This window comes from Notamacropus eugenii, chromosome 4 (assembly GCF_028372415.1).
Source record: "Notamacropus eugenii isolate mMacEug1 chromosome 4, mMacEug1.pri_v2, whole genome shotgun sequence".
In the NCBI taxonomy this organism is placed as follows: domain Eukaryota; kingdom Metazoa; phylum Chordata; class Mammalia; order Diprotodontia; family Macropodidae; genus Notamacropus; species Notamacropus eugenii.
The window spans coordinates 282,384,875-282,409,211 of NC_092875.1; the positions used below are offsets into that span (position 1 = coordinate 282,384,875).

Sequence of the window (24,337 nt, forward strand, 5' to 3'; positions counted from 1 at the left end):
ACACTGTTTGTTTTGAAATATGTAATAAATACTGTGCATCATTTTCAAAGCTACCTGCTTTTCTGTGCTTCCAAGTTTTCTTTTGTTCTCTGGTGTGCACTTTTATTTCTCCCCCCTCCCTGCCACAACCTAAAGAAGGTTACCTAAATTAAGGGTGATAAACTTAACTCCAATTTGGTTAAGATCAAAGCCTCCACCTACTGACATGACTAGGCTTTTGCTCCACCTAAAAGATGTCTTCTCTTTCCCCATCTCCTAAAGGCAAGAAACTATGACTTACCCTTTTGCATTCAGAAAAGTTTACCATACTGACTGATATTGATCAATAACAAACGCTGGAAAGAAACACTTGAAATCTCCCAGAGTTTGGGAAGGAAATGAGTAGTGACTATGGTTCTGAAATAATCTAAACTGTACCTTTTCCTTGTTCAAGATTCTTAGAAATATTACTTTCATTTTGTCTTAGGATTTAGAGGGATATATAAAAGGGCACAGGGGTGGGGAGGGGGAAGGGAGAAGGGAAAAAGAACATAATTGGTCTTTCCTCTCCAAGAAAGAAAATACTTAAATGTAGAAGATGCTAAATTAAATAGGATGGTGTCTGGTAGACTTGTGCCCAAAGCACAAATGCATTATTAATAGTTTTTCTTTGACATGAACCTATGTTAAAATTAGATGTAACCAACCCCTAGTGAGGCACTCCTATTTTCTTTGCACAGCCTGTTGCCCATGCTTGGAATGTACAGACTCCTCACCTCTACCTCTTAGAAACCCTAGCTTTCTTCAAAGCTCAGCAATTCAGTTCAAATGTCACCTCCAACATGAGGTCCTCCTTGATCTTTCCAGGTGCTGGTATCCCCCAAAACGCTACATTTGTATTTATTTTATATATACAGAGCTTATATATTCTTACATGTATACATTTTATCTCCTTCACAGAAAATAGCTCCTTGAGGTCAAGAAAGAATTTATTTTTGTCTTGGTATCCCATACTATAGAGAATTTTTTAAAAGAAGGAATAAAAATTAAAAAAAAATTAGGAAAACACACAAAAATAAATCAGATGATATGCAATGATGTACATTTGTGGACTCCCCACTTCCGCACAGGAATGGGAAGAAGTGCCTTCTCTCTTTTTCTTTGGAGCCAAGCTTGTTCTTGGTCATTTACAGCACTTAATTCTGATTTGTTCTGTGATGGTTGTTCTTTATAGTTACATTGCTGTGGTCATTGAACATTCACATGATTTCTAACTTATGTGCTAACCTAATAAGCATTGCCATTTGCTATTTATCTGAGTATCGCACTTCTCATGCAGCTCACATATTTCTTTGTCTTTTGGAGAATGAAGATAACTGAACCAGCTAACGTTATAACATGAAAGACAGTAGGAATAAATAATAAATTAACAGATAAACAGTAAGACAGTTAAAGAAAGACTTGTTTAGGAGCTAGTACGGGTAGAAGGTACAACAGACAGATAGGAGTTAAATTATGAGAATAATTATTGTATTTCCCTCCATGCCTGCTCTCCCTTTCAGATTTCCCTATTTCTGTCAGTGTTACCTTTCATTTTGCTTCTCAGGTTCACAACCCTGGGGCTATCTTTGACTCTTCACGCTGCTTTTCCTCTCCTATCAGTTAATAGGTTATGGACTCCATCTCCATTCCACCTACACGGCATTTTTTGCCTCTACCTCCTCCTTTCTATTCCTTGTTGCAATAGTCCCATAAATTAATTTCTTACCTCAGTACTACTCCATGATTGCCTCATGGGCAGATTTGATTCACTACTTAACATCTTTGTTTCTTGAATTAAAAGACACACTCCTTAATTTAGCAATCAAGGCTATCCACAAATCTGACACTACATTACCTTTCCAACGTGATCTCACTCTATTCCCTTGCACAAATTGTACACTACAGCTAAAATGCACTACTACACACACATGCCTATGTTCACAATATTCTTTAAGAGTAGAATACAAATTGCAAAGTTGCAAATCTTTGCCTTTTGAAAATTTATTTTCTACCAGGTTGTGCTCTGGATTTTTCTCTTTGTTTCTGGCAGATGTGTGCCTGAAGTAGAAAGTACATGATTAGTAGTTTTTCTTTGACATGAATCCATGGTTCATCATACTCCTTATCCTGCAACATGACATCAACTGTTGCACTCAGACCTTGTCACTAACTTTGCCCCTGCTGTCCCTCCCTGATGGGAAAGTGGAAGAACCTCCACTGAAGGAGGATGCCCAGGCCTGTCATCTCTTCATTTCCTACCAAGCCACAATCCTCTAGAGACTTCTTTATCATGTCTCTATGCCATGTGGTAAATAGTAAGCACTTAATAAATGCCTGCTGATTGACTGATATCTTACACATCCATTAAGAATCAGTTCAAATGTCATCTTTTCTATTAAAAACTTTGATCCTGAGTCTAATGATTCTTTCCCTCTCCTTTCCTTGCATATCACTTATGTCCTTAACAAGTACCATTAGTATTACAGTTATTTGTGCAGGACATACCACTCTACCCTGCTCCCAACGACACTCCAGTAGAGTTCTAATAGGGCAGGAACTATGTTTAATTTAATCTGAATATCTTTCAGAGCTTTCAAATACCACCAACAAAAGTACCTGAAATAAAAACTAGAATTTCTCAAGATGAAATAAAAATGAATAAACATATTAAAGAAGTGAAATTAGCAAAATTTATTAGATGGGGTAAAAGGAGATGAATGTATCTTTTTAAATGGGTAGAAATTCACAAGGGAAAATTCTTTTCTCATTTTGATTCTTACCAACAAGGAGAAACTAGCAAAAATAATGGGAATCTTGGAGGGAAGTGACCGTTCTAGTCTAGACTTCGTGGCAGAGGAGCAGAGAAAAGCTGAGAACAGTCTGATATACAATCTAGATTTTTTGAAAAGCAGATTTCAGAGTGCTTAAAAAAGTATAGACAGGATTCCATTGACTAAAGAAAAAGTCAGGTAAGAAAACAGTTAGAGTGGGCAACAGGCATGGAATAAAGAATACATTTTCAGACATGGACAATATGCTGATTTATTTTGCTCAGTTGTATTTATTTGTTACAGGGGAAAAAGAGGGAAGTGGTGACAATAACTTCTGCAAAAGAAAACAATACTAATAAAACTTTTTAAAAAGCGTATCAGTCATGCAAAGTTAACAGAACCAGAACATTGTACACAGTAATAGCAATATTGTGTCATGAAGAACCGTGAATGACTTAGCTATTCTCAACAATATAATGATTCAAGACAATCCCAAAAGACCCATGATGAAAAATGTAATCTGCCTCCAAAGAAAGAACTGATGTTGTCTGAATATATACTGATGCATACCATCCATTTCTTCCTTTCCCTACTTTTTTCCTTTCTCTAGTTTTCTTGCATATAATGACTAATATGGAAATGTTTTCCACGACTGTACATGTATAACCTGTATCAGATTGCTTACCATTTCAAGGAGCAAGGAAGAAAGGGAGGAAGAGATAGAATTTGGAACCCAAAACTTTAAAAAAAAAACATAAAAACTATTTTTAAACATAATTGGGGAAAAATAAAATTTTATTTAAAAAAATAAAGCATAAGTCACTTGAAAACAAATTCTATAAAAAATGTCCATCAATTAATAAGCATATATTAAGTGCTTACTATACACCACACACTATGCTAAGTATTACAGATACAAAAGAAAAGGAAAAGGCAGTTCCTGCCCTTGAGAGAGATAACAAACAAATACGTATAAGTAAGACATTAAGAAATAATTAACAGAGGGAAAAGACTAGAATCGAGAGGTTGGGAAAAGCTTCCTGTGGAAGGTAGGATTTTAGTCAGGACTTGGAGGAAGTCAAGGAAGCCAAAAGGCAGCGACGCGGAGGGAGAACATGCCATGCCAGCCATTGGGGAGAGCCCGGGAAAATATCCAGAGCCAAGTGTCTTGCTCATGGAATAGAATGGAAGCCAGTGTTACTGTATGGAAGAGTATGTGTTGGGAAGTAACGTATAAGAAGACTGGAAAGGTAAGAGACGTTAGGTTATGAAGGGCTCTGGATGCCAAAAAGAGAATTTTACATTTAATTCTGGAGGCAATAGAGATGCACTAAAGTTTACTGGAGGACAAGGGAGAATAACATGATCAGACCTGTGCTTTGGGACAATCACTTTAGTGGTTAAATGGAAGATGGATTGGAATGGGGAGAGACCTGAGGCAGGAAGACCATCCATGTGTGAGGTGATGAAGTCCTGAACCAGAGTAGTGGCAGTGACAGAGGAGAAAAAGTGGCATATCTGAGAGATGTTGCAAAGGTTACATCAACAGGCCTTGGCCACAGATTGGGTATTGGGGGAAGGAGTGTTGGTAAGAAGTAGTGAAAAGTTAAAGATAACATCTAGACTGTGAACCTAGGGGACTGGCTGGATGGATGGTAGTGCCCTGGACAGCAATAGGGAAGTCTGAAAGGAAGGTGGGTTTAGGGGGAAAGACAAGTTCTGTCAGGGACATGTTTCATTTAAGATGTCTTCTGGACGATCAGATTGAGATGTCTGAAAGATTGTTGGAGTTTTGAGACAAAGTCAGAAGTCAAGGATGAAATAGGGAGCTCCTACAGGCTGATAGCTTGAGAGTTGGAAGGGATCCTTGAGGTAATCTAATCCAATCCTCCCATTTTACAGATGAGGAAATTACGGCTGTATGAGATTAAGTGGCTGGCCCAAGATTATACAAGTAGCTGATTGTTAGCGCAGGAATTTGAAGCCATATTCTCTGACTTCAAATCCAGCTTTTCAGTGGACAGAGTGCCAGGCCTGGATCCAGGAAGCCTCATCCTTTTGAGCTCAAATCTGGCCTCAGACACTTACTAGTCATGTGGCTCTGGGCAAGTCATTTAACCCTGTTTGCCTCAGTTTCCTCATTTGTAAAATGAGCTAGAGAAAAAAAATGACAAACCAGTATCTTTGCCAAGAAAACCCAAAATGGGGTCAGAAAGAGTCAGACACAACTGAAACAACTGAACAACAACAAAAACAGCTCCTCCCAACAATGAAAGTCTGAAGACACAGAGAGAAACAATTAATGAGGAAGAAATGGAAAAATGCCTAAAAAGGTCTATTTGTATTAGTTGACAGGAAATCAATCAACTCAAATGTTTAAAATATACGTAGAAGATGGAACCAAGGAAAGCAAACAAGATAATACATAGTGGCATGGCACTTTACTGGTGTAAAGCTTGAAATGAATTGAGGCTGTAGATAACAGCTAAGAACAGTCACCTATAGAGCAAAGGGGTTTTTAAAACAACTTGCCCAAGGTCTTCTAGAAAATTACAAGTAGAGCCAGGATTTGAACCCAAGTTCAATTACTGTAAATCAGTTTTGTTTTGTTCTTCTCTCCACTCAAAAGTATTATATGAAATTAAGTTCTAAATTCATAAGAAAAATGCAAATTAAAAGAGCCCTAAAGCTTCACCTCACCCCCAGAATATTAACAAAGATGTCAAAAACTGCGGCCAGTTTCTAATTTTTGTAGAAATGCAAGGGACTAAGGGAACAGAATGTTGCACTGGCAAATGTGGTCACTGTAATCAGTTGTCATGGCTTAACTAGTTTTCTTTGTTATGGGAGGGCCTAATGGGAGAGAGGGTTTAAAGGTGGGAGGAACAGAGTAGGAAATATCCAGAAAGTATTCAATGTATAATATGTAAGTATATGTAAATATAAAAGGCATCAAAAATATTTACTTTAAAAAAAATAAAAAGTAAAAAATTGGCACCTAGAAATAAACACAATAGCCTACATAAAGTTTTCAAGATCAGGACAGAGAATAGTGATAATATCACCTCTTTATTTCCAGATGCTATGTTCTTTTAACATGATCTAACAGTTCTTTCTTGGGTGCCATGCCATACTGCTGACTCACAGAAATTTTAAAGTCTACTGAAACTCTGAAATATTTTACAGATGAAATCCTGTCTCCACATGCCTACCCCATTTTGATTTTTTTACCTCAAAAAATTTTATCTAATTAGATTCAGTTTTGATGTTCTAGCCTGTCAACGTATTTCTGAATGTTCAGCATGTTAGTTATGTATTACAGCTTTGTGTAATCTGTAACTTTGATAAGCATGATATCTATTCATTTATCCATGTCACTGATAAACATGCAAAATAGAATAGTTTATTTTCAAAAGAGGAGAGAATAAAACTTAAAACTACATAGATTAGTGAACCTGACTGACTTTTGGCAAAATTCCAGATGATAATATTATTAAACATAGTGGACATCTAGAAAAGGAAGCAGTGATCACAAAGTTAGTGGTTTCATCCAAAAAAAGGAACTATCAGACTAGACTACATTTTTTTTTGGCAAGGTTACTAAATTGCCCTGTTACTGTTAAGCTGTTTTTCAGTTGGGTCTGACTCTTCATGACTCCATTTGGGATTTTCTTGGCAAAGATACTAGAGTGGTTTGCCATTTCCTTCTCCAGCTCATTTTACAATTGAGAAAACTGAGGCAAACAGGGTTAAGTGACTTGCCCAGGGTCATACAGCTAGTAAGTATCTGAGGTCACATTTGAACTCAGGAAGATGATTCTTCCAGACTCCAGGCCAAGTACCCTATCACCCACACCACCTCACTGCCCCTACTAAACTGCCAGAACAAGAGAATCCAAGATCCAGAAGCAAAGAAACATAAAAGAATACTTTTTTTTATAAACCTAAGGACAAAAATTACTTATTAGATAGAGATTCCCCATTCAAACAAAATTTGGGAAATAGTAAAGAAGTATGATAGAAATTAGGTTTAGATTCACATCTGATACTGTATTTCACAATAAGCTCTAAGTAAATGCATGACCTAAATGTAAAAGGTTATATCATAAAAAAATTAGAGGAAATGCCATATATTCCAAAATATTTGTAGCAGCACTTTTTGTGATAGCTAAAAATTGGAAAAAAAAAGTATATGCCCATCATTTGAGAAATAGCTAAAAAAACTGGTACATAAATGTAATAGAATATTACTGTGCTGAAAGAAATGATGTGTGTGATAAGTACAGAGAAGCTTGGAAAGATCGATGTATATGAATTGAGACAGAGTGAAGTAATCAGAGCCGAGAAAGTAATACACACAGTAACTACAACAATAGAAATGAAAAAAATTCTCTAAATGAAAAGTAAATGCACCAAAATTATAAAGATCAAACAGGACTTAGAATATAGAGATATGAGAAGGTATCCCCAACCCACCTCTTTGTGGAGGTGGGAAGTCCACAGAGATTACACATTGCACATCTTTTCAGACCTTTTTAATGCTTAGTTTTAGTTTTTCCTTTCCAAAATATACTATTTATCATATGGGATGGCTCTCTGGGGGAAGGGGGAGGGAAGGAAGGAGGGATACATGGGATGCTATAATGACATAAGAAACAAAGTATCAATAAAATTTACTTTAAAATATTAGAGGAGAATGGAAGGAGAACCCTATCATACATAGCTATGGTTAGGAGAAAATATTCTTTCTTTAATTAAAAAAAATTGTTTTTATCAGCCCAACCTCACCTTCTTGCCCTCCCAGGGGAATCTTTTCTCCAACTGAAAACACAAGAAAAAACAAAACTCACGGCAAACATGTATAGTCAATCAGAACAAATTTCCACATTGGTCATGCCCCCCCCAATCTTTGTCTCATTCTGCATTTAATCTCCTACCTCTCTCTCAGGAGAAGCATCATGCTTCATCACTTGTCCTCTGCAACAAAGGCTGGCCTTTGTACCAATAACAGTTCAGCATAATAGTATTCCATCACATCTACATACCATAATTTATTTATCCCTTCTCCAATTATGGACACCCTTTTAGATTCTTATTTTTTTTGCCATCTCAAAAAGAACTGTAATTATTTTTGTACATCCTTATTGCGTAGGCCTGATCTCTCCCTTAATTTACTTTCCTTCTAATTTCTCTTCCCTGCTTCTTCCCAACCCTTTCTGAGTGAAATGTATCCCTGTACTCAATTGTGTGTGTGTGTTCTTCCTTTGACCAGTTCAGATGTGAGATTCAAGTGTGGGCTGCTTTACCCCATCTCTTCTCCTTCTGTTGTTCAATTGTTTAAATCACATTGACTTTGTGACTCTAGAGTGGTTTGGCAGATGAGGAAACTGAGGCAAGCAGGGTTAAGTGACTTGCCTAGGGTCACACAGCTGGGAGGTGTCTGACTCTGGACTTGAACTCAGGTCTTCCTGTTTGCAGACCCTGAGCTCTATCCACTGTAGGTGTTTCATAAAAGCTTATTCCATCCACCCATCCCCACTTGCTACTGATTATTCTTCCATCAATGTAAGGAGTGCTGTATCTGGACTCAGAACTAAATCCTGGTTCTTCCTCTCACTACCTGTTAGACCTTGGATAAGTTATTTTATTTCTCAAAGCTTCAGCTTCTTCATCAGTCAAAAAATGCAACAGAACTATATAGTGTCCAAGAATTCTTCCAGTTCCAAATCCTTAATGTTTAGCACAACGTCTAGCACTAATTAAGTTCTTAAGTAATATTTGATGGAGAATGATGGCTAAGGGAAAAAAAAGTTTTAATCTAGGGAGTCAAAGGGACAGGGAGTCAAACAGAGCAATAGGGAAGTCAACTGGCACAATTTTTTCCAGAAGCAATAATAGTAATGATTTGATTACTGTATCGAGACATGAAGTGTAAAAGATGAGAGGCGAGTCTAGACATGATTTAGGGAAGATGGTCCTCAGGCCAGCTAGATAAATTTGCATTCAGTCAATCAAGATAACTCAGCCCCTAGTGGAAGGTCCAGAGACAAGTAGATTAACTTCCAGGGAGTGAGGTTATAGTTTCTAGAAATTTGGTTCCTGGTATTGGTTCAAGGTAGAAGTAGCAAGACAGGTGGTAAACTGGCGTGGAGAAATGGCTACAAGGCCTGTTCTGGGGTAGGAGGATATAACAGTAGATAAAATCAATGACCCGTAAAGTTACTTCTAGTTCTAAATCTGTGATCCCATAGCATGATGCATCAAAATAACTCCAGCTATTATCAGAGGAAAATGAAATGAATACCAATCAATTAACAAGCATTTATTAAGTATCTACTATGTGCCAGGCACAATATTTGAGCCAAAAAAGATGAAAATAAAACAGACACTACCTTCAGGTTAAAAAAAGAGTTTATCAATCACAGTATTCCATTTAATGAGAATTACTCTCACTTCCAAATTATGCAAGCGAAATGAGCTAATATATACTATAACGATGTTGTGAAACTGAGCAATGAGGGGAAATACAGACTTCTTTCAGGGCATTATGTGTCTGGTAGCTTCTGCTGGGCCACCATACCATGAGGGTGCCTTGTATAAAGAGATATTCCCTTACTTAGCACAAATGTAAATCTATCGAGCTCTCTATTTATATATATTTCTTATGGTGTTCAGTTGTGTACAACTCTGTGACCCCATTTGAGGTTTCTTGGCAAAGATACTGGAGTGATTTGCCATTTCCTTCTCTAGCTCATTTTACAGATGAGGAACCGTTACAGAGGTTAAAGTAATTTGTCCAAGGCTGCGTAGGAAGATGAGTCTTCTTGACTCCAGGCCCTAAGTGCTATGCACTGCACCACCTAGTTGTTCTTATGGCACAGAAATAAAATAGGTTACCAATCTTTTTTTTGGAGATGTAAGATACAGCCAGGATGTATGGGGTGTTCAGCGAGGACTAGCACCTCTCGTGTGAGGGTTTCCAAGTCCTTTTCAGGGCTGTTTACCAATCTTTGGTGTTTACTTGGCACTCTGCCTTCATCTATGGCTCCAAGAAGCTGTAGCACACTCAGTGGCCACACCCTGATAAACTTTCTCAGCAAACAGGCTAAACCAGGTTGAGGGAAACAGATGGGCCTCATGCTTATTAATGAGATAGGGGAACATCTACTCCAAGCATGTGAAGACTTCTCTCAGAGGAATGGGCAGATGAAAACAACTTGTTCCAAGAGTCATAAAGGCAGCTAAAACAGGTACAATGGACTGCTTAGAGCTTAGTCATACGTTGAAGATGCCAAGGTCATCCACTGCATCCTGCGCCATCGCCAGTTGTCTTGACTTTTGTATTGCCACTGGACTTTGATGACTATGGAAGAGAGAGTGAGGCTGATGACTGTGCAATTTTGCCTCACTTAATTCAAGCACAAGTCAAGACACCATTGCTCCTCTTTGAAAATGAAGATTAAACAACCACATACAGCCAAGCTGGATCAACATCATCTGTTTTCCCTTTCATAGTTTCAACAGAGAGGGAGATGAAGTTGAGATGAATGGAGGAGGGAAAGTAAAAGGGTTCTTGTCAAATGCCCTTCATCTTCTCAACTGGCTCTACGGCTTACCTGAAATAAAATTCTTTATAAAGTATGTAATCTCCAATTATAACAGTTGTTTCTAGGGGAATTCAGTTTGCTTTGCTACAAGGTAACCCATTAACGTCTTTTCATTTTTCAAAGTGAAGAGTGGAGACTGGACAAAACAGTGACCAACAGCATAAGATCTAGTACAGAAAAAGAAACAATGCCATGGGGTACCTCCACCAGCCATGCTGACTTTATTCAAACTATTGAGTGCACAGAGCATGCCATTGCTGATACCTTCCTTCTACAAATGATAAAGCCTAGTCTGGAATATTTTCTTTTCTAATTAATTGCTAGACAGAAAGTTCTCGTTCAAGCACATAAAATATTAACCACTATTGAGTAACTTTCAAATCAGTGAACAGGCACAAAGGGAGAAAAATACTGGCATTGCATGAATGTCCTTTATTGTGAAGTCTCTTTGCTATGATGAAAAATAAGTAAACAATCACTTAAACTATCACTTTGTTTTAGTTATTTAACCTTTGTAAATGAGGATATTCCCATACTACTCTGTGAATATAACAGATATAACAGCCAATATAACAGAAAGTCTAATTTATTTAAATGGAAGATTTCTAGTTAAGGAGGAATACACGAAAGTGAGGGCAGTTTAGGTAAGCAAAATATGTAACATTTGGAAAGGATGTATGGAAAAAAAGAGGATTGAAAATTGGGTTCTGTGGGAAAATGTAGAGGAAACTAGCTGTTTATGCTGGAAAAAGCAGGGCAGAGGAATGACTTAATTATCAAGCATGGGAGGGGCTATGCAAATAATGGTCAGCAAATGCTTCCCACATATCCTGAAGACTATAAAATTTGTTTCAAATTGTTGTGAAGAACACTTAATTATACCAACACCTTATTAGTTCAATAGAATTCATGATCAAGAATTGTGATTCCTTGATATTTTAATTTAACTCTAATACGTAAAAAAATCTTCAAGCAATCAACTTGTAGTAAGAGGCATAAGGAGACATCGAAAGAAAAGAAAAACAAAGCTGTTCTCAAACTTTCACCTTTTCCCTTTTCCTCTCCTTCACAGAAAAGCAAAGAGAACCATTCAAAGTCCTTGATTCATTTCCAGTTGATTTGCAACACAGTACTTGCTTCAAATTAACCAACTGCTTCCCAGAAGGAATGATACCGTAGCAAATGTATTCTCATGTCACATTTTTAGCCATATTTTTGGATTAATTAAATCATGCAGAAAATTTGACGTGGAGATTTTTTTGTTGCTGTTAGGTCATTTTAGTTGTGTCAGACTTTTTGCAACCCCATTTAGGGTTTTCTTGGCAAGGATACTGCAATGGTTTGCCATTCCTTTCTCCAGCTCATTTAACAGATGAGGAAACTGAGGCAAACCAGGGCAAGTGATTTGCCCAGAGTCATTACAGCATCTGAGGTCAGATTTGAACTCATAAAGATGAGTCTTCTTGACTCCAGGCTCGCAGTGCTCTGTCCACTGCACCATGTAGCTACTCTTAAACGCTATCATAGATGCTATTTATTTGGAGTCAGATGACCTGGATTAAAAATCTCAGGTCCAGTATGTGCTACCAATATAATCTTGGGCAATTCACTTATACGGGACCTTGCTTTGCTTTTCTTTCTTTGTAAAAATGAAGAGGGGCTAAAGGGGAAGACATCAACTAGGTGTCCTTTAAATCTATTCCCCACCCTGTAGCTGAATGAAAACAATTGACACAATTGAACCCTTATTTCTTGCTAAAGTTGCATGTAAGGAAAATCTTCCTTCAGTTACCATTTCCTTTCCTCATCACTTTTCTTTATGACCACCTGGAAATGTGGATCAATGCACTGGAAATATATCTTTAAATGTATGCTGAAAGGGCATGGCATGATCTCATAAATTTAAATCCTGATACTGCCATTTACTACCTATATTTTCTTGAACAAGTTATTTATCCTCTCTGGGCCCCACTTTCTTCATTTCTAAAATAAGGCATTTGTTTAGAAGACCTTTGAGGTCCCTCTCAGTTCAAAGTCTATGATCAGATGATCTGTCCACACCTGGATCCCACCTTCTTATTGATATGTCATTCCAAGAGCCATCCTTTCTCTATCATACATCTTTAATCAATTTCTCTCTATTGGCTCCTTCCTCTCTCAGGAATCCCCAATTCAAATTTTTAAAGCCTTCTGTTGACTCTTCTGCCTCATCTAATTACTATTTCATCTCTCTCTTTCTCTTCACCAACTTATTAATAAAGTTGCCTGTATTACGTCCTTCAATTTTGTCACAATCTATATTCTACTTATCCTTATTCAACCTGGCTTAAGACCCTACCATTCTAATAGATTTGCTTTCTCAAAAGTCAATAGTGAGCAGCTATAACACTCTTATCACCCTTCCTCCCCACTACTCATTCTCTTTGCGTTCTCTACAACACTTAATATTGTTGACAAAATCAGTGGCAGCTGGTGGTGCAGTAATGGAGAGAGTATTGGCCCTGGAGTCAAAAAATCTGAGTTCACATCTCTACTCAGACATTTATTCGCTGTGTGTGATCCTGGGAAAATCACTTAACCTCTGTCTGCTTCAATTTCCTAAATTGTAAAGGGGTGGATGAGAATAACATATCTACCTTGCAAGGTTAATGTGAGGATAATATGAGATATTTGAAAAACAGTGCACATATGGTACGGTGCCATAGTAGATGCTATACAAATGCTTATTCCCTTCCCTTAACAACTATTTCCTCATGCATACTCTTTTTCTCCCATGGTTTCAGAGAAACTATCTTCTGGTTCTTCTTCCTTTCTAAACTGTTTTCTGCTTTAGCTCCTGTCCTTTTCACTACAATGTACACTACCTGTTGGCAAGATTTGTTACTAGCCCTCTGCTCTCTTTCTTTTCAAACTGTCTTCTATGACAATCTAAGTCCTTTGACCTGGCGCCTATCAGCAAATTGGGAGTTCCTTGGATTACTCTGTTATTCATGCATACAAACACACACACATAAATGTGACCCTTTCTAGAGGTACAAACTCACAGTTACAACTATTTTTAGGGCAACTCAACCTGGATGTCTGACAGGTATCTCAAATTCAACATGTTCAAATTCAAATTCCAAACTTATTAGTATTTCCCAGAAATCTGCTTTTTCTTCTGACTTCTCTATTTCCTTCAGTGGCACCAGCACCCACCTAATTCAATCAAAGCATCATTTATTAAATGCCTACACTACACGCTAGGTTAGGCACTAGGAGCTAGGTGTTACATACCCAAAGATTAAGTAGTCCCTGGCCTCAAAAAGTTTACATTCATCCCTGGGGGTTGATGTGAAGTGGGGTATAATATTACACAAAAAGTAAATACAAGATATTTTGAGAAGAGAGAGTTCTAACAACTATGAACAGCCCATGAACTTTAAAAAAAATTAATAACTGTGTCAATAAATTGGTTTCCTTTGTAGTCCTATGTATTTTATTTTATTCATTTAAAAAACATTATTCTGAGAAGAAGTCCATAAGTTTCACCAGGCTGTCAATTACGCTGACTACCTTTTCTTCCTTTCCCTTTAATGAGGAAATCCTAGACATGAGCCATAACCTAAGCTATGTTTGTCTCTAAGCTACCAGTGAGAGAAATGGGGTGTCTAATGAACCAAACGCTGTGAGAAATGGGAGCCTAAACTCATCTTTTTTTTTTCTGGGCTGGTCAGCAAGGAATTGACCTAAATAATTCCCTAGGAGACAGGATGCCTAACTATCTATAACAGATTTAGAATCATATGATCTGAGATCAAGAGATCTTCAACATCATCTTAGCTATCCTCAGTTTTCTAGTTAAGAAAACAGGTTCAGAGAGATCAAGGGACTTGCATGAGGTAACAAAGCTACTGATTTAGAGTGGAGGCAGAACCAGAATCTTGGTCTTTCAACTCTCAATCTAGTGCTTTTTAAGCCATGCCGAAGGCTTTCTCCCTTTGAAGCTTTGAAATTAATCACTTCCTAATAGGTCATTTCTTTCAGTCAATCTGAAAATCCCTTCTTCTCCTTTTCCTTATATTCTTTTATATCCCCTTGCCACCATGTCTTGGAAGACACAGAGGGAATGTGGCTCATTAGAAACCGTATTTTAATATTCTGTAATCCAACTGCCCTACCAGTGGTTTTCAACTAAAAATAAAAATGGACTCCTGGGGGGGGCCATGTGTTGGCTTAGAAAACCACAAACTAGCATTACCTGTGTTGTACTGTACTTTTATTTATTTTGTCCAACATTTCCTAATTATATTTTTCATTTGGTTCCTAAAGTTCTGGGGAATTTTGCTGCCACATGTGGGTTGACCCCTCTCCTCTGTAGGGAACCTCCTATAGCATTACATATCTCTGTGATGGACGCTTAATGAATTTGGACCAAGAATTAACCAGCAGAGTGAAAATGAAATAAGAAGAAACAGAAAAGAGAAAAATAAAATTATTATTCCATAAGAGAAATGATAATCTAAGTTTAACACAAATATTGTCAGAGGATAGGTGACACTACCTGAAAATAAAAGTATGTCTAGATTCTATGCAATTATTCTACCATCTTACAAATACATTTGCAAGGCTATTTTTTCTTTACCATAACTGAGTGTAAATTTCTGAAAATATTTGTAGAGAATATACTAGAGAAAAAAGAGAAAATTACTCACCTTCCAGATGTGGTACAAGTATATCTAATCTGACTAATGAGGACTCACATTAAGAAAACTCAGCTCCATCATTTCCAGTGATGTAATATTCCTTCTTACACAACCTATCTATAACTTTCAACTCTCCAACTCTTGACTCCACTTTTCATATTGTTAGCCATTCACACACACACACACAAAAAATGAGAGTATAGTACAAAGTAATGAGCATTTTGGGAACTCTGCTCTCCCTTAATTTTAATGTTACTGACTCCCACAGACTTTTTAATTGAGAATTTAATGTTTTGCTATAACCACCTAGGATAAAATTCAAGTACTCATTTTCTCTCTCCTGTCATGAGGAAAAACTTTTTCCCAAACTTCCTCATAGACACACCTCTTTCTAAGAAACCCGAGCCAGGTTTCAAGAGTCAATGTTATTGCTGCTGGGTAAATAATTAAATTAAAAAGAAAATTCTCAGGTGAGCATTATCTGGAACCACCTGTAAATGTAAGAGTCATATCTCTTAAGCAGGCGTTCATGGAGGGATCCGTGGGTGAATTTCAAGGGCGTATTTGAGCAAGAAAAAATGGCTTTATATTAAAAAGTCTCTAAATGAAATTTAGTATTTCCTTCAAAGACATTATTCTGAGAAGGGGTCCGTTGACTTCACACTGGATTGCCAAAGGATCTGTCACACACACACACACACACACACACACACACACACACACACACACACACACACACACACACAAAAGGTAAGTGTCACTTAAGAATCCTATCTAGGACAGCAAGAGAGATGAGAGATCAGAAGTTCTCCTTCCCCACGAATGCCCTCCGAGAATTTTCGCTTCTCCCAAGATTTATCCTGCTCCACCAGCTAAGGCATTCAAAGGATGCAGAACCCGCCTTCAGGGCATCGAGCGTCTGGGGGAACCGGACCATTTCCTTTAGCTAGTCCCGGCCCGGCTGCCTCGAGTCTTACCTTCCAAGCCAGGTCCAAATCAAAGTCCCTGGCGCGCAGAAACCTCAGCAGGAAAGCGTCCGTGAGTGGCATGGGCCAGTCCTGGCCGCGGTCTGCTTCTGCTCGCTGCCGGAGCTCGCTGATGCCGGGCTGCAGCAGTGGAGAGGTATCGGGTAGGTCGTTCAGGAGCTTGCCGCTGAGCCCCTGCTCCAGAGCCATGCTGCTGGCGCCTGCAGCGGCTGCTCCTGGCTCACAGCTGCCGGTCACTGAGCTGAGACTGACTGCCCTTCCACTGGGAGCTGGGGCTGCAAATTTAGGGACGAGAAGGGCGGCGGGTGCCGCTGCCTCTGCGGCCAACCCATCACCTGCTCCTCCTTCAGCAGCCACTGCCAATCGGGACAACCCACCCTCAGAGGTTCTGACAGGGCCCACGCTGCCCTTGCATAACTGGGTCTCTTGGATGGCGCTTGGATTGTCTTTGCCCTCCCGGTGCCAGACGGGGAGTGCCCTAGATCAAGGGTCTTTGCCCAGACTCCCACTGGAAATCGTTGGCAGGTTGGTGCGCCGCATTCACAGAGAAACGACTTCAATGGGACCTTTCTCTTCAATGTCTGGTTTTTGCTAGAGAAATTGCAAGGATTCGGAGTATAAGTTCATTGAGAGAGGTACTCCTCCACTAATCCAAAAGAAAATGGTTAAAAAGTTTTAATAAGCCTTACTGGTTTTGGCTCCCATAGGAGGAAATAAGTAATTTTAAAATATCAGTAGTAAGTCTACCGAGATTAGAGGATTTAGAATCCAAAGAAACACTGGAGATAATTGTTCCAATCTTTTCATTACACAAATCAGGGAACTGAGACTAAGAAAGGAGAACGGGACTTGTCCAAGGTCACACAGTCAATAAGGGGGCAGAGCGAGGGCTAGAAACTGTTCTCAGATTACTCTAAAATGGATTCTGACTCCCCTCTTTTTGCCTTTTGAAAATGAAATAAAAAATGCAGGCTGTTTCCTGGAGATTATTTTAAGGATCTGTTTTTAAATGCCAATCAATTTTACTTTGGGTTTGTAAACTTATTTACTGAAAAATTTGTGCCAAAACAAAGTTTAAATTCCAGAGTTTCTTATGCAATGTCTGTTTATGTATTTTTCTCAAATTTGCTATCTTTGTGAACTGTTCGAGTGTCCTCATTTGAAGTTTCCTTAGCAAAGATACTGGAGGCTTTTCTTTCTCCAGCTCATTTTACAGATGAGGAAACTGGCAAACAGGGTCAAACAGCTAGTGTCTGAAGCCAAATTTGAACTCAGGAAGATGAGTTTTCTTGACTGCAGGCCCAGCACTTTATCCACTGTGACACCAGATAAATACATAGTAGACAGGAAGCAACCTTAAAGGAGATGGAACTTGGTGGGGAATCAGGGTGGAAGGATGAGGTGAAGACTTGACCTCAGAACCCATAATAAAAATCTAACACAGCATTTCTACGACTGGTGGGACTAGGAAATAAGATTACAAACGGAAGAAAAAGTAAATAGTCAATTTGCTTTTAGACCTCCTTTGCATCTTAAACTTCAACAATAATTTAACTGTAGTTATTAGATTACCATGGAACAGTGATCATCACTTTACCATATCTAAGGTTTTCCAAATTCAGCTTAACCAGAAAAATACTCACACACCATTTCTCTCTTTGGTAGTTTAGTAAAAGAAGTTTCTTTTGCTCTAAATTTGCTCTAAATTCAAAAGCTAATTATCAAATAAGACAGTACAATCTCCTAAGCACCTTCCTAAGAAAAGGCATTAACATTTTATGTATAACAATGCCAATTGTCCATATTATGATGTAATTACATGAACAACCTAAAGAGCTCATCCATCAGTATATGCATCTTGGATAGCCAGCATAAAATGGACAGGGTGAGCTCAGGCCTGAACAGGAGGAAAGGAGATTGGAAATCACTTTCAAAAAAAAAAGACAACAAAATGCTCTTTTTATGCTCTCAAACTTTCTCCAGAAACAAAAGTCCATCTTTATAATATCAATATTTTATCAGTGTTGTTATAAGACCACAAGTCATATTATACTCTCTGAAGTTCCCTCCAACATGTTGAATGTACTTCTTGTGGCGAATTTATGGAAGTACGTGGACAAGCGCTGCCCAAGATGAGCAGTTATTGGTGGTTTATAATCTGCATTGTTAAAGAGAAATTCCACAGTGATGGAGCATAAATTTTACTTTAAAGTATAGGTTAATTTGATGCAGAACATTACACAGAATCTTAAAATCTCAGAATTAGAAGGTCACCTATTCTATCTGTGGTTGCCAAGAATGCTCTTTAGAACACCTCTCTTCCCCACAAGGGTTCACCCAGTCTACACTAGAAGACCTTTCCGTAATGGGAAACTCAATATTTATCAAGGCAACAATCCATTCATACTACTTTGAACTCCTCATCGTTTTTTCCTTATACTTTTAGAAAATGAAATTCTAACACTCTATAACTTCTGCCTCACTGCTTCTAGTTCTGCTATTCAGGACTACACATACACACACACACACACAAACACACACACACACACACACACACACTTCTAATCCCTCTTCCAATGGCAACCTTCAAATATTTGAAGACAGCTATCATGTCCCTATGTCTCTCTTTGCCAGACTAACCATTCTCATGTGGTTCAACCAATGAAAAATTTTAATTTAACTATAAAATTTAATTGTATTAAATTATATGTTCATCCCTGTCAAGAGTTTTCTGAATCATGATTATTATTCAACATGTTAACTATTCCTCCTAAATTTGTGTTGCCTACAAATCCGATGATAAATCTAAAATCTATGCTTTTAACCATACTCTGGGGTACTGTACTAGAGACCTCCTTCCCAGATGAAATTAAACCATCAACCTACCATCTAGGTAGGCTCTATTTATTAAATTATCTTGAGCTACCAGTTTAAGACATAAAGATGGCTCTGCTATCTTCAAAACTGGAAACTGTCAGTGTACTAACTCCTTTCACCAATGAAGATAATAAGCCATCTATATAACTTAATAGATTAAGACTAGGAAACGGTTAAAGTACAGAGAGCTTAAGTGATTTACCCTGGATGATATAGCTAATAAATGTCACAGATGTATTTGAACCTACATTTTCCAGACTCCAAGCCCAGAACTTTATCAATAGGTCATGATATTTCAACATAAGTTTAGTAACTGTCAAAAAGGGAAATAAGGTTAGTCTGGTACAACCTTTTCTTGAGGAAGTCATTCTGGTCAATATTTTATTATTTCCTGTCATGGTGTTAACAATGGTGGGAACCCCACACCCCACCAACAAAACCTTGAATTTTCAGATGTAGTCTCTCCTGTTACCACTTGTCTCTGTTGCAAATATTTTCCTTCTTCCTGATACCCCATCCCTTTCCTGAAGACTGTAAGAAAACTTTCATGCTGGAGACTTCCATTTCCTGTTTATTCTTGCAAACTAGAATATCTCTACCTTTGACAGGAAGACTGGGAAACAAATCAGTTCTACTAGTTCATTTCCTGCTGTCTACAACCCTGTACGTTGTCTTCATCCTTAAAAAAATCTTAACTACACCCTGTCTTCTCCTTAAGTATCATCCATATATAGTTTATACTTTCTCAGCCAAATTCCTAGAAAAAGCAGTCTACCACTCATTGTGTCCACTTTATTTCTCACACCTTTATCCTTTGAAATCTGTCTTCTGACCTCATCACAGAACTGAAACTGCTCTCTCCAAAGTTACCAATGATCTCGTAATTGCCAAATCTGATGGCCTTTTCTTAGACCTCAATCTTTTCAGTCTCTTTGCTATACTTTACACTGCTGACCATCTTCTTTGCCTAGATCAGGGATCCATTAACTTAAAAAAATATATATTGGTGACTATATTTCTATCCACTTGGTTTCCTTTGTAATCACATGTATTTTCTTTTTTAGTTTAAAACTATTACGCTGAGAAGGGTTCTGTAGGCTTCTTTAGACTTCATCAAAAGGTTAAGAACTCTGTCCTATCAATGTATTCTCTATGTTTCAGATTGTCATGACACTTGTCTCTTAGTTCTCCAGTCACTTTCCTGGTCACCTTTTCTCACTGACTCCTAATTGTAAGTGCAGCCTAAATCTTAGTGCTGGGTCCGCCTCTCTCTACTCTTACATTTGCTAACAGCATCAGCTACCACAGTTTTAACTGTCACCTATATGCAGATTACTTACAAATCGACGGTATCTAGCCTAAGTACCTTTTCTGTGTTCATCAAATGCTCACATTTAAAACTGAATGTCTCAGTGACATCTCTAACTTAATATATCAAAAACAGAAATCATTATCTTTTCCCACAAACCCTCCCCTTTACTAAACTTTTCTAATTTTGTCAGGACACCATCCCTCTTCGAGGTTCCCAGGATTGTAACCTCAACATTATCCTCACTGCTTCTGTCTCTCTCAATGTCCATGGTTGCCAAGTCCTGGTGATTTCACCTCCACATCATCTCATATCTGAATCCTTCTTTCTACTCACCCAGCCACTATCGTAGCTCAGAATCTCATCTGGATTGCCTCATAATTGGTCTTCTTGGCTCAAGTCTCTCCCCATTCCAAACAACATTCCACATGGCTGTCAAAGTGACTTCCCTTAAACAAAATTCTCACTATGTTCCTTGTCTACTCAACTAATTATAGTTACTTTCTAGAGTAAAATACAGACTCTTTTGTTTAGCTTTTTAAATTCTTCAAAACTTGACCCTAACCTATCTTTCCAAACTCATTAATTTTTCTTATATTACATTTATTCTTCCTCTATCACCTAGTCAAAATGGATTTCTCACCTTCCTCACATTCAATACTCCATCTCTTTTCTGCTTTGCACTGGCCATATCGTCTCTGTGCATGCCCCCTCTTTGCCTCACCGAATCCCTATCTTCCTTCAACAAACAGTTTTAATGCTACTTTCTACATGACATGTTAGCTAACTCCCTCAAATGTTAATGACTTCCCTTGCTGCCTTATTTTTAACTATTTTATATTTATTTTGCACTTACTCTTATTTATTCTAAAGAGGGGCAAGATGGCATAAAGGATAGAGAACAGGCCTCTATGCCAGGAAGACTTTAAATCCCACCTCTGACACATTGGCTGTGTGGTCCTCACTTAAATTCTCAGTGTTCTAGGAAGCTCTCCAAGAGAAGGTGTGGAGAATCCTGCTTTGGTATAGGCAGTTTCCTTACTCAGGATTTTCCTATACCAATGAGATCACAGGTCCAGTTCCTATCTTATAATTTTTCTATACACACCCAACTCTGCCATGCATACAGGTACATGTATGTGTATGTGTATAATGTAAATATATATGTGCACATGTCTATATATACACACACACACATATACATACATACATGTGTACATATTGTCTCCCTTGATAGAATGGAAAGGCTTCCAAGATGACAAAGATTAAACTTGTACCAAAAGATAGAATTAGAAGTAATGATAGAAAGGTAGATCTAGGCTTGATTTAAAAAACAAAAAAACACTAAACTAAAATTTAAAGAAATATCTAACTATTTGACAATTAGTTCTATCCCAAAACGGAATGAGCTAATAATAACTCTGCTGACAGCAGTTTCTTCCTCACTAAAGGCCTTTAAGAGGTATGGAGATGACAAAGTTAAGGGAGGTGGGGGGTGGGATGGGAAAATTGTTTAACTTTTTTGTCATGGACCCTTTGGCAGTCTAGTGAAGATGGGTCACTTCTTCGAATATTTTTTTAATATATAAAGTAATATACATAAGATTAAAAGGAAATCAAATTATATTGAAATATAGTTATCAAGCCATTTTTCTAAGAGTTCACAGACCACAGGTTAATAATCTCTGACGCAGAGGGAATGTGTGGCCAGATATGGGTTGGACTAAATAGTCTGAGTCCTCTTACTACTCTGCAATTCTGTGCTTCTGCCCCTATTACTACCATAATTCTTAGACATTTTCTCCAGTGAATGATTTACTGCTATTTTTCCTAGGTCATCTTTGCTACTGTTCCACAAAACCAATAACAACAATGACCATGTACTAAGTACCCATTATATGTCAGACACTGTACTGTACTAAGTGCTAGCACCACAAAGCCCAAAACAGAATAGTACTTGCCCTCCTGGAGCTTTTGTTCTAGTGAAACAATATATGCATATACATAGAAAAAGATCTGTTATTGTTGAAGTGCGTCTGACTCTCCGTGACCCCATTTGGGATTTTCATGGCAAAGATACTGGAAGAGTTTCTCATTTCTTTCTCCCGCTCATTTATTTTACAGATAAGGAAACTTTGGCAAACACGGCCAAATGACTTGCCCAGGATTACACAGTTACTAAGCATCTGAGACTACATTTGAATTCACAAAGATAAGTCTACATGACTTCAGGACTGACAGTCTATCCAGTGTACCACCTAGCTGTCCCACACAGAAAAAAAGAAATACCTTCTATTGTGTGGCACCTGGTTTACCATCTTTATGTGATATGGATATAAATGGTGCCCTAAGGGTCAGTAAGGGTCACCTTCCCAGGCTCTCTGAGGGGGTTTAATCCCACCCTGTAACTTGAGGGTGTCCTAATGCCCTTTCCCCCTTATCTTGAACCATGCAACTTGTACCAAAAGAATTGCTTTTCTCCCCCTTATCCTGTGTTCCCTATCCTGTCATTCATCTTCCTCATCCTGTGTCATGAGAAACTTTTCCTTATCTTGCAAGCAACCACCTTGCTCACCTTGTTTGTACTTATCCTGTCCCTAAATCTCTAACCCCCATTAGAAACCCTAAAAATTACATCATCATCCTACAGGCTGTATAGCTTTCTGTCGATATCAGCCTGATTCTTTTCCTATATCAGTGCCTTTGTTTAGCTCCTTGCTAAATCTCAGGCCCACTGCTTTTGCGTCAATAAAGCTCCCAATGGTAGACTTGGAATTTTGTAATAATGCAAAAACTTCTTATAAAAAAAAAAAAATCCCAAAGATGGTTCTCAAGGCAAAATGCCTTCCACACTCAGAGAAAGAAATATGGAAGTTATTCACAAAATGTAGCAGATCATGTTTGTGTATGTGTATGTGTTTGTGTATCATGTTTTGATTTGTTATAGGATTTCTTTCATTTATTTTAGTCTGACTACACAGCATGACTATAGTGAAAATATACTCAATAGGAAAGTATATGTAGAACCTATACAGAATTGTATGCAGTCGTGGGGAGGTAGGGGGGTAGTGGGGGGTAGGTGTGGGGGGGATAAAATCTCAATTGTATGGCAGTGATTGTTAAACATTAAAAAATAATAAAAAAAAATAAAAATAAAAATAAAGCTCCCAATGGCTACAGAGAAGTTCTAAGTAAATGCTTTCACATCTGAACCAGCTCTTCCAACTCTGACCTCAACATATGTATGTATACATGTGTATGTGTATATAGGTAGTTTTCTCCATTCCCCTTCATTTTCATTTTAAAGCTCTCTTGATAAGACATGCCTATTCCAGGTCCCAGTGCAGTGTATTGCAACTGTGTCCCAAGAGCTTGTCATATTTGTGTCTGAAACTCTCATATTGATATTCAAATCTAATTTTTTGATGCATTCTTTTTAAATAGATTCTCACTCTTCACAACATATAATTGACATCATTTTCTATGATATAATTTGTCTTCATTTTATTGACTGCAAAGTCCGATTTTACTAATAAAAATAGGAGTAAAGCATGATGCCTCCTCTAACACTTTTGTATTTATGAATGATGCAATGTATTTGATCAACTATGCTAATGTAGCACAGTGACAGATTATGCAAAAAATATATTTGGAACAGAGATATTTTTGAATTACATATTTACATATTTATTGCCATGTTAATTTACATGGTTTACATTTCTATTGCTATGTTAATATTAAACTGTTGGTATTCCTAAGCACAGGAGAAGCTTGCCTAGAAGTTTGGATTAATAGAATCAATACATTATTATGATTAGAAGTCTTTTCTGGAACAAAACTATCACAATACAAAAAAAGTGAGCAATCCACATGCAAAGAGAATTGGAAACTGCACAGATTTTTAGTGATATTATACTTTCCAACACTGTACAAAATGGGAATAAATGTTTATATTTAGCAAATATACCCCCTGATAAGTGCAAATGAGAATGGAGTAAGCTGTGTCATGTCTGTAGCAACTCATCAATCACACCCTAAAAAAAATTGCTCAGTCAAAGGATACTACTGAAATAGGATAAGT

At 37.8% G+C, this 24,337-nt stretch overlaps 1 protein-coding gene across 5 annotated transcripts in view; it reads right to left on the bottom strand.

Moving 5' to 3' along the window:
* Positions 1–24,337, bottom strand: part of TTPA (alpha tocopherol transfer protein) — a 118,285-nt gene that overhangs the window by 22,894 nt on the left and 71,054 nt on the right. For 4 of the 5 annotated variants that reach the window (XM_072604680.1, XM_072604681.1, XM_072604683.1 and 1 more), the window contains one exon: positions 16,062–16,661. The exons of the other annotated variant lie outside the window; for it this stretch is intronic. In XM_072604680.1, coding sequence (XP_072460781.1) covers positions 16,062–16,259 — 198 coding nt within the window. In that variant the 5' untranslated portion in view covers positions 16,260–16,661. The remainder of the gene's footprint in view (positions 1–16,061; positions 16,662–24,337) is intronic. 5 annotated transcript variants of the gene reach the window in all.